General features: G+C 40.1%; 1 protein-coding gene across 1 annotated transcript in view; it reads right to left on the bottom strand.

Moving 5' to 3' along the window:
• The window catches only part of nhlrc2 (NHL repeat containing 2), a 92,624-nt gene that overhangs the window by 58,684 nt on the left and 21,780 nt on the right, over positions 1–12,160 (bottom strand). The window contains exon 2 of the mRNA XM_072239575.1: positions 7,922–8,074. Coding sequence (XP_072095676.1) covers positions 7,922–8,074 — 153 coding nt within the window. The remainder of the gene's footprint in view (positions 1–7,921; positions 8,075–12,160) is intronic.

The raw sequence follows: 12,160 nt of genomic DNA, 5'->3' as shown, positions 1-12,160 counted from the left end.
ATACTGAACCACAATCTGCCTTCTTCTTTACACAGCCCTTCAAGCACTATTTGAAGAGAAACAAGTTGTTTGTTCTAAAACAAATTATTCTCTTTCCAATAATTATTGAGAGTACATTGTGTTCAAATTGTTTGCATAAAACCATAACACCATAAGACGTAGGAGCAGATTTAGGTCATTTGGCTCATACAGTCTTCTCCACCATTCAATCACGACTGATTTACTTTCCTTCTCAAATCCAATGTCCTGCTTTCTCCCTGTAACCCTTGACGCCCTTACTAATCAATAACCTATCTCTACCAACTTTAAATATATCCAATGATGTGTTCTCCACAGCCATTTGTGGCAATGAATTCCACAGATTCACCACCTTCGGGTCGAAGAAAAGCTGCATATTAACAGCATTGAACTTCAAGGGTAATTGAAGCAATTTGATAATCCTAAGCACAGAATAAGATGCTTTATAATTATGATTCCCAAAATTGATCCTTTATAGCTACATAAATGATGTCAATTTAAATTCCTTTCCTTCTTTGTGGGTTATTATTTAGAGATAAAGCACAGTAACAGGCCCTTCCAGATCAACGAGCCTACACCACCCAATAACACCCATGTGAACTATTAACCTGCTGACTTTGGAAAGTGGGAGGAAACCAGAGAACTCAGAGGAAACCCACGCAGTCACAGGGAGAATGTACAAACTCCTTACAGGCAGTGGTGGGAATTGAACCTGGGTTGCAGACGCTGTACTATCATTATGCTAACCGCTACACTGCCGTGCCACCCCTGTATTTGTATATAAAAGGATTACCCATTTTAATCTTTACAGAAGTATAGCACAGATGAGTATAGTATAAAAATTGAACTAGCAATTAATTAGTTATGAGACACACTACGAAAAAGATGGATCATATTTCCAAAAGTACAGTTTAGTAATTTGTTTACTTAACTGCAAGATATAGAAGTGATTTTTTGATATAGCTGGCACCTAAGGTGTGTTGTTTAGGGTAGCGTTGCTAATACTAATGTTCATGCTCATACTCAGGGGCACTTGATTCAAAAAAATAAACCTTGAAGTCTTTTCCTAATTTAGCAGCTCCCTTTTTGCCATCTTGGAACACTTGTAGGATCTGTGGGAATTAAAAACATGCTAAACCTCTTATCATCGTCCTACGGAAAAGGCCAAAACTACAGGGAATTACTAAAAGAGCAAGGACGTTTTATCTTATTTAAAAGTAGAAACCAAATTAAGCGGCTTCTGTGCTGCATTCCCATTGTACATTCTGCTATTTAATAAACTATATACATCTAATTCAAAATTGTATTTCTGTAGCAGGTTTGCAAGGTCTTCAAAATTTAATGGCATTCACATGCAAGAGTGTTGCTAGCCTTAGTAAACACTGAAATTCAACAACTGGAATATAAGACCATAAGACCAATAATATATAATTATTTTTGTAACTAATTTCCAACTTTAATTTAAAAAATGTACAAACAGGATTCTTAGACTAAGATGTAACATCAATTACAGCCATGGTACATTTCTTCTTTACACTTTTTTAATATTCTGCTAAGCAATTTTCCTTACAAGTAATGACCTTGTACCTTGTTCTCCTACTTAAAGTCATTGTACTCTAAAATATCTTCAGTTGACTACAAAATGCATGCTGCCTATTTTTAGTGTTATTGGCACCAAGTTGTCTGTGACAGAGTTGCAAGCAACTTGGGTGGTCAGAGGTCCTCTTTTGATATTGTATGCGTGACTTTTATCACGTTATTAATACTTACTGAATCAGCCATTCTGATCAGTTTGATTACTTCAACTGCTTTATGGCCATAATTTATACAATTATTTTGCAATCCTAAATGGCCCTAATTCTTTTACTTGTTATGGAAACTGCTAAGTCCTTGTACTCTAACATCATTAGTCAATGTTAAAAAGTATAGAAAACAGGGAACAAGCTTAAATCCAAAATCTACCACACATTCATTGTTATCAAAGAACATATAACCTGCAAAAACAATTCTGAAAATTGAACCTCTTACTACCTATTAATTTTTGCTTATCTTTTTTGAATGAAATTAAGCTTTGTCCAGTAATAGAATTTGCATAGTAATAGAAATACGACATTGTATATGCCTTGCAGTTGAAAAAAATGATATTTGATAAGGTGGAAAATTTTAGTGAAAGAGGTTGATTTGATCTTACAATCTATTATATGCTATTACCAAGTGGGGAATGGTTTCCACTGAAAACTCATTAGAAGCCTGCAATATCTGTTATTTGTTGAAAAGTATTTTTAATGTTAATGCTGTCATGCTTTCCCTTGAGAAATATACTGCAGCTGGTATTTTATAGTGAGAACATCCCTCTGTGATTGCATGTTCTTGTACAACATTATAAATGTTTTCTGCAATATTTTTAGCTTCTGATTTTCTCCCTCAAGAAGTCAGACCAAAGCAAGGTCTTAAACTAAAATACCTAAAAATTCATCAGTTTCCTCAGGTCATTGGTCAATCATTCGTTAATGGTGATTTTGATAATGGGGCTGATAGAGCAAAATTCAAGATGCCAAAGGCCCCTTGCACACTTTCCTTTCTGTGCAGAGTAGAATGTGTGTGAAGATAAATCAAATATGCAACCAAAGCCAGGGTCAGACAGCCACTGGGAAAAGGATGCAAGCTAAAAGATTAAAAAGGGAGTAGCTTGGGAATATGCATTGTTGCAATAATGGTCGAAATCACAGACATACAAGGGTAGGGGTAATCTGACTCAACAAGCCAGGCAGCATCTATGGAAAAGAGTAAACAGTCAACATTTCAGGCCAAGACCCTTCATCAGAACTGTGGTAGTGGGTCTGGGTGAGCACATGGTCAAAGAGTCAGAGGCAGCAGAGATCATAGAGAGGAGCAGTGAGAGAGGGCTTCACTGAACTCCCGTTGAAGGGAAGATGTAAATTTCTTCAGAGTAGGCATCCCTAGAAGAGACTTTGCAGTGTAGTAATGCAATCTGCAGATGCTGTGTACATACATCTACTGATGCTTCTGGACACATCTTCAGTGATGTTCCTGGAATCATCGGGTGTTTTGGGTCTTTCAACATCATACACCCTCCTCCAGATGACAAAGCTGGGGCTGATCAGACCCCAGCTTGTGTCCAGATGGCTAGCTACTTATGACACCATGGCTCTCCCCTTTTGAGCCACAGCCATCCTAAAGCCCTCTCTGCCACATCAGTGGTACTGCGGATGGCTCTCATCTTCCTCTCTCCCTCGATGTCCAAATTGCTGAAGGCTCTGGCTAAGAAACAGGCTGCGAATCTCCTACAACCAACCTCCACTGGGAGACACCTTGACAATGATTGTTGTCATGGCTTGTAGCTTCCTATCGACCCCTCCCTTCACGGTTGCCTCCAGAATTTGGTTGACATCTTCATCAAACTGCTTCCACAGTGAAGTCATGTTAGCTGCAAGCCATTTGATCCGCCTCCTGTTAGACTTGATGTTAGAGGTGTTAGTTTGCAACACTTGGAGGTTCTGCGCACTATGGGGTGTGACTCCGGGCCTGGCACCTCCTTCGTCGCACCAGATTGGACACCTGCGCGTTGTGCTGCTCCTGCTCTCGCCAGACACTTAATCCTTGCTTGGTGGATCTTTAAGCCACGATCGTTCTTGCAGACTTTGCCACATGCACACTGCTTCCTCATAGTCGTTAAATCCAAGCAACACACACAAAATGCTGGAGGAACTTAGTAGGCCAGGCAGCATCTCTGGAAAAGAGTAAACAGTTGAGGTTTTGGGCCGAGACCCGTTGACTGTGCACTCTTTTCCATAGATGCTGCCTGGCTTACTGAGTTTCTCCAGTATTTTGTGTGTGTTGCAAGGATCATTGCTTGGGGTTTTACTTTTGGGCTTGATATTTAACACCATCATTTTTTTTGTTTATTCAATATTTGAGTAGTCTTTTTAAAGACTATTGTCAGAAATCTATAAAATAGAAAATTGCTATCCAAGAATGCTTGGGGTTATTAATTGACGTAGAGATAAATCATTCAAATGCCCCTAAGCTGTAATTACATAAGTAAAATTAATTTGCAAATTAATTTCCTTTCACATTGTAGAAAAATGACAATTACAAAAATTGTGAAAGCCGATTACAGGTGTCCCCCGTTTTTCGAACATTCACTTTACGAAATCTCGCTGTTACAAAAGACCTACATTAGTTACCTGTTTTCGCTAACAGAAGGCACTTTCACTGTTTAGAAAAAAGGCAGCGTGTGACAAAAGGCAGCACGTGCTCCGAGCAGCCAAGCTCCTCCCCCGTAACTGCATTCTAGCTGGCTTTGCTTAAACACGTGCCTGTGAGCAGCCGTTAGCAAGATGAGTTCTAAGGTATCGGAAAAGCCTGAAAGAGCTCATAAGGGTGTTACACTTAGCGTAAAACTAGACATAATTAAGCGTTTCGATCGTAGTGAACGAAGTAAGGACAAAGTGAGTTTGGCCTGTGGAAATTGATGAAGATGGCAAAGATGTGATCGGTAGGTGGGAAGCCTTCAAAAGAGAAATTTTGAGAGTGCAGAGTTTGTATGTTCCCGTCAGGATTAAAGGCAAAGTGAATAGGAATAAGGAACCTTGGTTCTCAAGGGATATTGCAACTCTGATAAAGAAGAAGAGGGAGTTGTATGACAAGTATAGGAAACAGGGAGTAAATAAGGTGCTTGAGGAGTATAAGAAGTGCAAGAAAATACTTAAGAAAGAAATCAGGAGGGCTAAAAGAAGACATGAGGTTGCCTTGGCAGTCAAAGTGAAGGATAATCCAAAGAGCTTTTACAGGTATATTAAGAGCAAAAGGATTGTAAGGGATAAAATTGGTCCTCTTGAAGATCAGAGTGGTCAGCTATGTGCGGAACCAAAGGAAATGGGGGAGATCTTAAATAGGTTTTTTATGTCTGTATTTACTAAGAAAACTGGCATGAAGTCTATGGAATTAAGGAAAACAAGTAGTGAGATCATGGAAACTGTGCAGATCGAAAAGGAGGAGATGCTTGCTGTCTTGAGGAAAATTAAAGTGGATAAATCCCCGGGACCTGACAGGGTGTTCCCTCGGACCTTGAAGGAGACTAGTGTTGAGATTGCAGGGGCCCTGGCAGAAATATTTAAAATGTCGCTGTCTACAGGTGAGGTGCCGGAGGATTGGAGAGTGGCTCATGTTGTTCCGTTGTTTAAAAAAGGATCGAAAGGTAATCCAGGAAATTATAAGCCGGTAAGTTTAACGTCGGTAGTAGGTAAATTATTGGAGGGAGTACTAAGAGACAGAATCTATAAGCATTTGGATAGACAGGGACTTATTAGGGAGAGTTGACATGGCTTTGTGCGTGGTAGGTCATTTTTGACCAATCTATTGGGAGTTTTTCGAGGAGGTTACCAGGAAAGTGGATGAAGGGAAGGCGGTGGATATTGTCTACATGGACTTCAGTAAGGCCTTTGACAAGGTCCCGCATGGGAGGTTATTTAGGAAAATTCAGTCGCTAGGTATACATGGAGAGGTGGCAAATTGGATTAGACATTGGCTCAATGGAAGAAGCCAAAGAGTGGTAGTAGAGAATTGCTTCTCCGAGTGGAGGCCTGTGACTAGTGGTGTGCCACAGGGATCAGTGCTGGGTCCATTGTTATTTGTCATCTATATCAATGATCTGGATGATAATGTGGTAAATTGGATCAGCAAATTTGCTGATGATACAAAGATTGGAGGTGTAGTGGACAGTGAGGAAGGTTTTCAAAGCTTGCAGAGGGATTTGTACCAGCTGAAGAAAAGGGCTGAAAAATGGCAGATGGAGTTTAATACAGACAAGTGTGAGGTATTGCACTTTGGAAGGACAAACCAAGGTAGAACATACAGGGTTAATGGTAAGGCACTGAGGAGTGCAGTAGAACAGAGGGATCTGGGAATACAGATACAAAATTGCTTAAAAGTGGCGTCACAGGTAGATAGGGTCGTAAAGAGAGCTTTTGGTACATTGGCCTTTATTAATCAAAGTATTGAGTATAAGAGCTGGAATGTTATGATGAGGTTGTATAAGGCATTGGTGAGGCCGAATCTGGAGTACTGTGTTCAGTTTTGGTCACCAAATTACAGGAAGGATATAAATAAGGTTGAAAGAGTGCAGAGAAGGTTTACAAGGATGTTGCCGGGACTTGAGAAACTCAGTTACAGAGAAAGGTTGAATAGGTTAGGACTTTATTCCCTGGAGCGTAGAAGAATGAGGGGAGATTTGATAGAGGTATATAAAATTATGATGGGTATAGATAGAGTGAATGCAAGCAGGCTTTTTCCACTGAGGCAAGGGGAGAAAAAATACAGAGGACATGGGTTAAGGGTGAGGGGGGGGGAGTTTAAAGGGAACATTAGGCGGGGCTTCTTCACACAGAGAGTGGTGGGAGTATGGAATGAGCTGCCAGACGAGGTGGTAAATGCGGGTTCTTTTTTAACATTTAAGAATAAATTGGACAGATACATAGATGGGAGGTGTATGGAGGGATATGGTCCGTGTGCAGGTCAGTGGGACCAGGCAGAAAATGGTTCGGCACAGCCAAGAAGGGCCAAAAGGCCTGCTTCTGTGCTGTAGTTTTTCTATGGTTTTCTATGATGTTGAAGAGGTTTTGGCATCCCATGACCAAGAACTGATAGATGAAGAGCTGATGCAATTGGAAGAGGAAAGGATAATAATTGAAACCGAATGCAGTAGTGAACGGACCGAAAGTGAAGTCGTCCAGGAACTGAACGGGAAGCAACTGCATGAGATGATAGAAAAATGCGTGAGGCTAAGTAGTCAAGCATACTGTCATTTTTCAAGCCTTCCACATCAGCCACAGCAGACGACGAACATCGACCTTCGACATCGAGGCAGGCAGACATAGAAGAAGAAGACCTGCCTGCCCTGATGGAAACAGACGATGATGAGATTACACCCCAGTGTCCCACCACCCCAACCCCGGGGCCGCGGACTGATACATTGCTACGGAGAGTGCAGCAGTAGCCAGGATGCACCCAGCACATCTTTAAGAAAAAAGCCGAAATAAGGAAGCTAATTAATTAGGTGCCGCCTGGCACGTAATTGTCGGCCCAGATCAGAGGCGATTGCCGATTGCATCACCTCTGATCTGGGCCAACACTTACGTGCCGGGCAGCACCTAATTAATTAGCTTCTGTATTTTGGCTTTTTTCTTAAAGATGTGCTGGGTGCGTCCCGGCTACCGCTGCATTCTCCGCGGATCGGTATCGGTTCGCTGCCCGGAGGTTGGGGACCACTGTACCACCCCAACCTCCGACGATTCAGCCTAACACATCATGATCAGTGTGCTCGGCGCTGACTTCTCGATTCCAGTAAATGATACTACACTGTACATACATTATTTCTACTTTATATAGGCTGTGTATTTTTATGCGTTATTTGGTTTGATTTGGCAGCTTCATAGCTTAAAGGTTACTGGAGAGAGTGTTTCTGCCGAGAGCGCTTGTGTGAGATTTTCGCTACGGAGAACAGTGCGGCAATGATTGTAGAAAAGTATTCCTACTTTATATAGGTTGTGTATTTATCATATAATTCCTGCTTTTACTATATGTTACTGTTATTTTAGGTTTTATGTGTTATTTGGCATGATTTGGTAGGTTATTTTTTGGGTCTGCGAACGCTCACAAATTTTTCCCATATAAATAAATGGTAATTGTTCCTTCGAGTTACGACATTCCGGCTTACGAACCGTTTCATAGGAACGCTCTACCTTCGGATGGTGGGGGAAACCTGTAGTCCTATTATTGAACATTGCCCTTAATAAGTCATGTGTTTAATAGGCAATCATAGTGTACACTTGTATGATTAAGTACTTCTTGCATTAACGATAAAAATCACTGTGACAGATACCTTCAGTAGAATGTTTCTGCTCCAGGGCATGAAGGTCTGGCAGCAGGTGCATGCAGTTGATACAACAGTAAGTGAAGAAATCCAGCACTACCACTTTACCGCAGAGGTCTCTATGTAAGAGAAGAGGTCCTTCAGTGTTTATCCACTCCAAACCTGAAAATGAAGAGATAAAAGATAATATTTATTACTTGCTGACACTGAAAATCACCAGCTAATGAAATTAAGTATTTCCTGAAAGTGTCTATGTTACACTGTTAGTGTACAAATCGTATAGTTGTGGAGTGCAGAAACACCCCTATTTGGTCCGTGCCAACTTTTTTCCTCATCTACACTAATCTCATCCACCTTGTGACAGTACCTTTCTATGCCTTTCCTATTTAGGTGTCTGTCTAAATGCCACTTAAACATAGCAACTCTATCTGATTCCACTACCCCCTCTGCAGCATGTCCCAGATATCAACAACTCTGTCAAAAATTTAAAAACTTAAACCCCTTTAAATCTCATACTTCTCATAGTAAAGGATTATACATTGCATGGGTCTTCTACATGATTCCAAACAATTTTTTAATGTATTTGAAGCAGATTTTATTAGGCTTATTTATTTGTTTGTAGGCACATTTAATATTGTTACCCAGTAAAATATAGTAGACATATCTTTCACTACAGTTAATTATGCATAACAGAATTAATGTAAACTTATATTAAAGCACATCATAAAGAAAATGATCAGCAAGTTCACAATTATTGGTATGACTGCAATACTTATAGCACATTGTCCACATTTATTTCCCTTCTCAAATATCAAGAGATTGCTCTGTCTGAGTTACCGGGAATTAATTTCAGTTACAAATTAAATAAAAAGCTAACCAAAGTGATATAATAATTGGCAGTTCAGTTCTACATAGTAGAAAGTTTATGGCACTGCTACCTCACAAGTGTCCGGGATGTGTTCCCAGGAACAAGAAAACTAAAGGCAAAGTGTTAAAGGAGTCATTATAGCATCACACATATAAAGATGCATTTGATTTGAGATGCATAAAGATTTGAGTCCTGACGAAGGGTTCCGGCCCGAAACAATGACTGATCGTTTCCATGGATGCTGCCTGACTTGCTGAGTTCCTCCAGCGTGTTGTGAGTGTTGCTTTGACTCCAGCATCTGCAGAGTATTTTGTGTTAAAGATGCATTACGGACTATGCTGGTGTGCTGTGAATCTGGTGTGAAATCCCGCCTTCCCTGCTGCTGTAGCGCCATGTCATTCTACTGTGAACATGGACTGATTTCACTTGCTATCTGTTCTTTATATGTAGCATGGGTTACTAAGAACAAACCATATTCTGGAAGAATTAAAACTAGAACTTTTATTTACAACAGCAACCACGCTTTTAACATACAAGTTTCTTGATCATTCTGTCATTTCTGCGCATGCTCTGAACTCTGTCCAATCACGTTCTTACATGACATGTGATATCACCACGTCTTCCTTTCCTTAAAAAGAAAAACAATTAGCAACATTAACCAGAACAAATGCATAATTTAACATGTCTCTATCAGTCTCTCTGGGGGTTTACAAACATGAGTAGACCTTCTAAGTGGTTCACACAGTTCTTGTGTTTCGTTGTTATTTTCATGTTTTGTCTGGACTGCATCAGTTAACTGAAACTCTGAAGTTGGCTCTTTCTTGAGGTCTTTGCGATTTCTTCTTAACACTGCTCCTTCTTCTGTTTGGACCATGTATGATCAGGGCTGTACTTCTTCAAGTACTGTAGCTTTCTGTGTCCATGTGTTCATTTTGTCTTGTATCCTCACTTCATCTCCTTGTCCTTCAGACAAATGTCTCCTTAGATCAGTCAATTCACGTTTCACTGCTTCCTTATACTGTGCCCACTGTGAGCGTTCTTGCTCTAGACGGTGATGAAACTGAATCTCATATTCTCTCAGTGTCTCTTTCATCAAGTCACTGTATTCTGACTCTGTGTCACTATCCAGGACCAAAACCCTTTTCACCAAATTCAGTTTCTCACAGGCAGATAAACCCAGTATTGACTGTACATTCTTTGGCACCACCACAAATGAAAGTGTGTGAACCATATTTTTGTCTGATACTTTTGCCACACATGTTCCTTTAACTGGAATGTCTCCACCTGAATACCCAGTCACTTTTATATTTGTCTGATGTAACTTTGGTCTAGGCTTTAATGCATTAAACTCAGCATCTGCAAGAACATTTAAGTGTGTTCCAGTATCCAATTTAAACAGAATAATGTTTTGGTTCACTTGAAATGGCATAGTTCAGTCATTCTTACTTTGTTTGTTTTCACAAAGCACATCTATATAAAACTCCTCACGTTCATTTTCAAGCACTGCATTTACGTGTTTTATTTTCTTTCTACTTCTGCAACAGCGTGAAAAATGATTACTCTTACCGCAGGTGTTGCATATTTTGTGATATGCTGGACACTTTTTTAGATGATGTTGCTGCCCACAGCGATCACAAAGCTTTTTTCTTTCAGATGACGTCTTGCTGTCTGTCGGTTTCGTTGTCGCTGCATTATTTTTTCTAATATGTTTGCGCTTTACAGCATCTATGCAGCTATTCTCAATAAAAAGCTCTTTAGCCTGCGACATCACGGTCTCAGAAGCTTTGCAGAGTGCTACAGCTTTTTCCAAATTCAAATCTTGTTCTAACAGCCTTTCTCTCAGACCATCATCCAGAACGCCACAAACAATTCTGTCTTTAATGAGAGAGTCTGTAAGCTCTGCAAACTCGCATCTTTTACTGTGGTTTCTCAACTCTGTAACAAATTGATCAATTGTTTGACCAGGTCTCTGCCGACATTTGAAAAATTTATAGTGCTCATACATCACATTACGCTTCCGTATACAAAATGCATCAAATTTGTTGATAATCGCTTTTAGATTCAAATTATCTCCATTTTCAAAAGTAAAATGGTTATATACCTCAATTGTGTCATCCTCATCATGTGGAGTAGAAGTGCAGCTTTTGTTTTTTCTGTTTTATTATCTGTTCCGATCACCGATAAATAAATTTCAAAACGCTTTTTAAATCTTTTCCAGTTTTCAGCTACGTTTCCAGTCAGCGGAAGCGTTGATGGAGGTTGCAAAACCTCCATTTTTAAAGTTGTTAGCAAACAATGAAAAAGTTCGCGCTCTTTTTTTCCGATTATCTTCACTTCTCCCGTTTCCGTATTATTCTTCCAGACAACTTCTGACACCATGTTGTGTTCTTTATATGTACCGTAGGTTACTAACAACAAACCATATTCTGGAAGAATAAGAACTAGAACTTTTCTTTACCACAGCAAACAGCAACCACGTTTTTAACATACAAGTTTCCGGATCATTCTGTCATTTATGTGCATGCATCGAACTCTGTCCAATCATGTTCTTACGTGTGGCATGTGATATCACCACACTCTCCCGCAATGTTCGTTCTTCTCTGCAATGCTGAGGCTGTGAACTGCTTTGGTGGCTGTCATCTCTACAGGTTTCATGGTGCTTTCGCCCTACTAATATGATGAACTGAGATCGAGGCTTGGGCCTACTCTGGCTGCTCCGGGGAATAGATCCAAGGACTCAATCCGGTTTGGAATGCTGTCATTTGCTTCTGGTGTGTGTGTGTGTGTGTGTGTGTGTGTCCCTTTCTCTGCACAGTTGTTATGGTCTTTCATTTCTTTTAAAAATTGGGTTCTTCAATGCCATATTCAAGCTTGTCAATGACACTACTGTTGTTGGGCAAATCAAATGTGGTGATCAATCAGTATATAGGAGGGAGATTGAAAATCTGGTTGAGTCATGCCATGACAACTACCTCTCACTCAATGTCAGCAAGACCAAGGAACTGATTATTAACTATAGGAGGAAGAGAGGAACAGCAACTTTAAATTCCTCAGTGTTATAATTTAGAGGATCTGTCCTGGGTCCTGCACATAAGTGCCATTACAAAGAAAGCACAGCAGCACCTCTACTTTTTTAAAAGAAGTTTATGAAGATCTGGCATGTCATTTAAAACTAACAAACTTCTATAGGTGAGTTGTGGTGAAAATATTGACTCTTTGCATCATGAACTGGGCTGGAAACACCAATATTATTGAATGGAAAACCTACAAAAAATTGGTGGATACAGCCGGTCCATCACGGGTAAAGCCCTCCCCACCATTGAGCACATCTACAAAAAACATTGCCACAGGGAAGCAGCATCCATCATCAAGGACACACA

Source organism: Mobula birostris, chromosome 21 (assembly GCF_030028105.1).
Source record: "Mobula birostris isolate sMobBir1 chromosome 21, sMobBir1.hap1, whole genome shotgun sequence".
NCBI lineage: Eukaryota > Metazoa > Chordata > Chondrichthyes > Myliobatiformes > Myliobatidae > Mobula > Mobula birostris.
The sequence above is the reverse complement of the archived record's forward strand: the minus strand, read 5'-3'. Positions and strand labels throughout refer to the sequence as shown.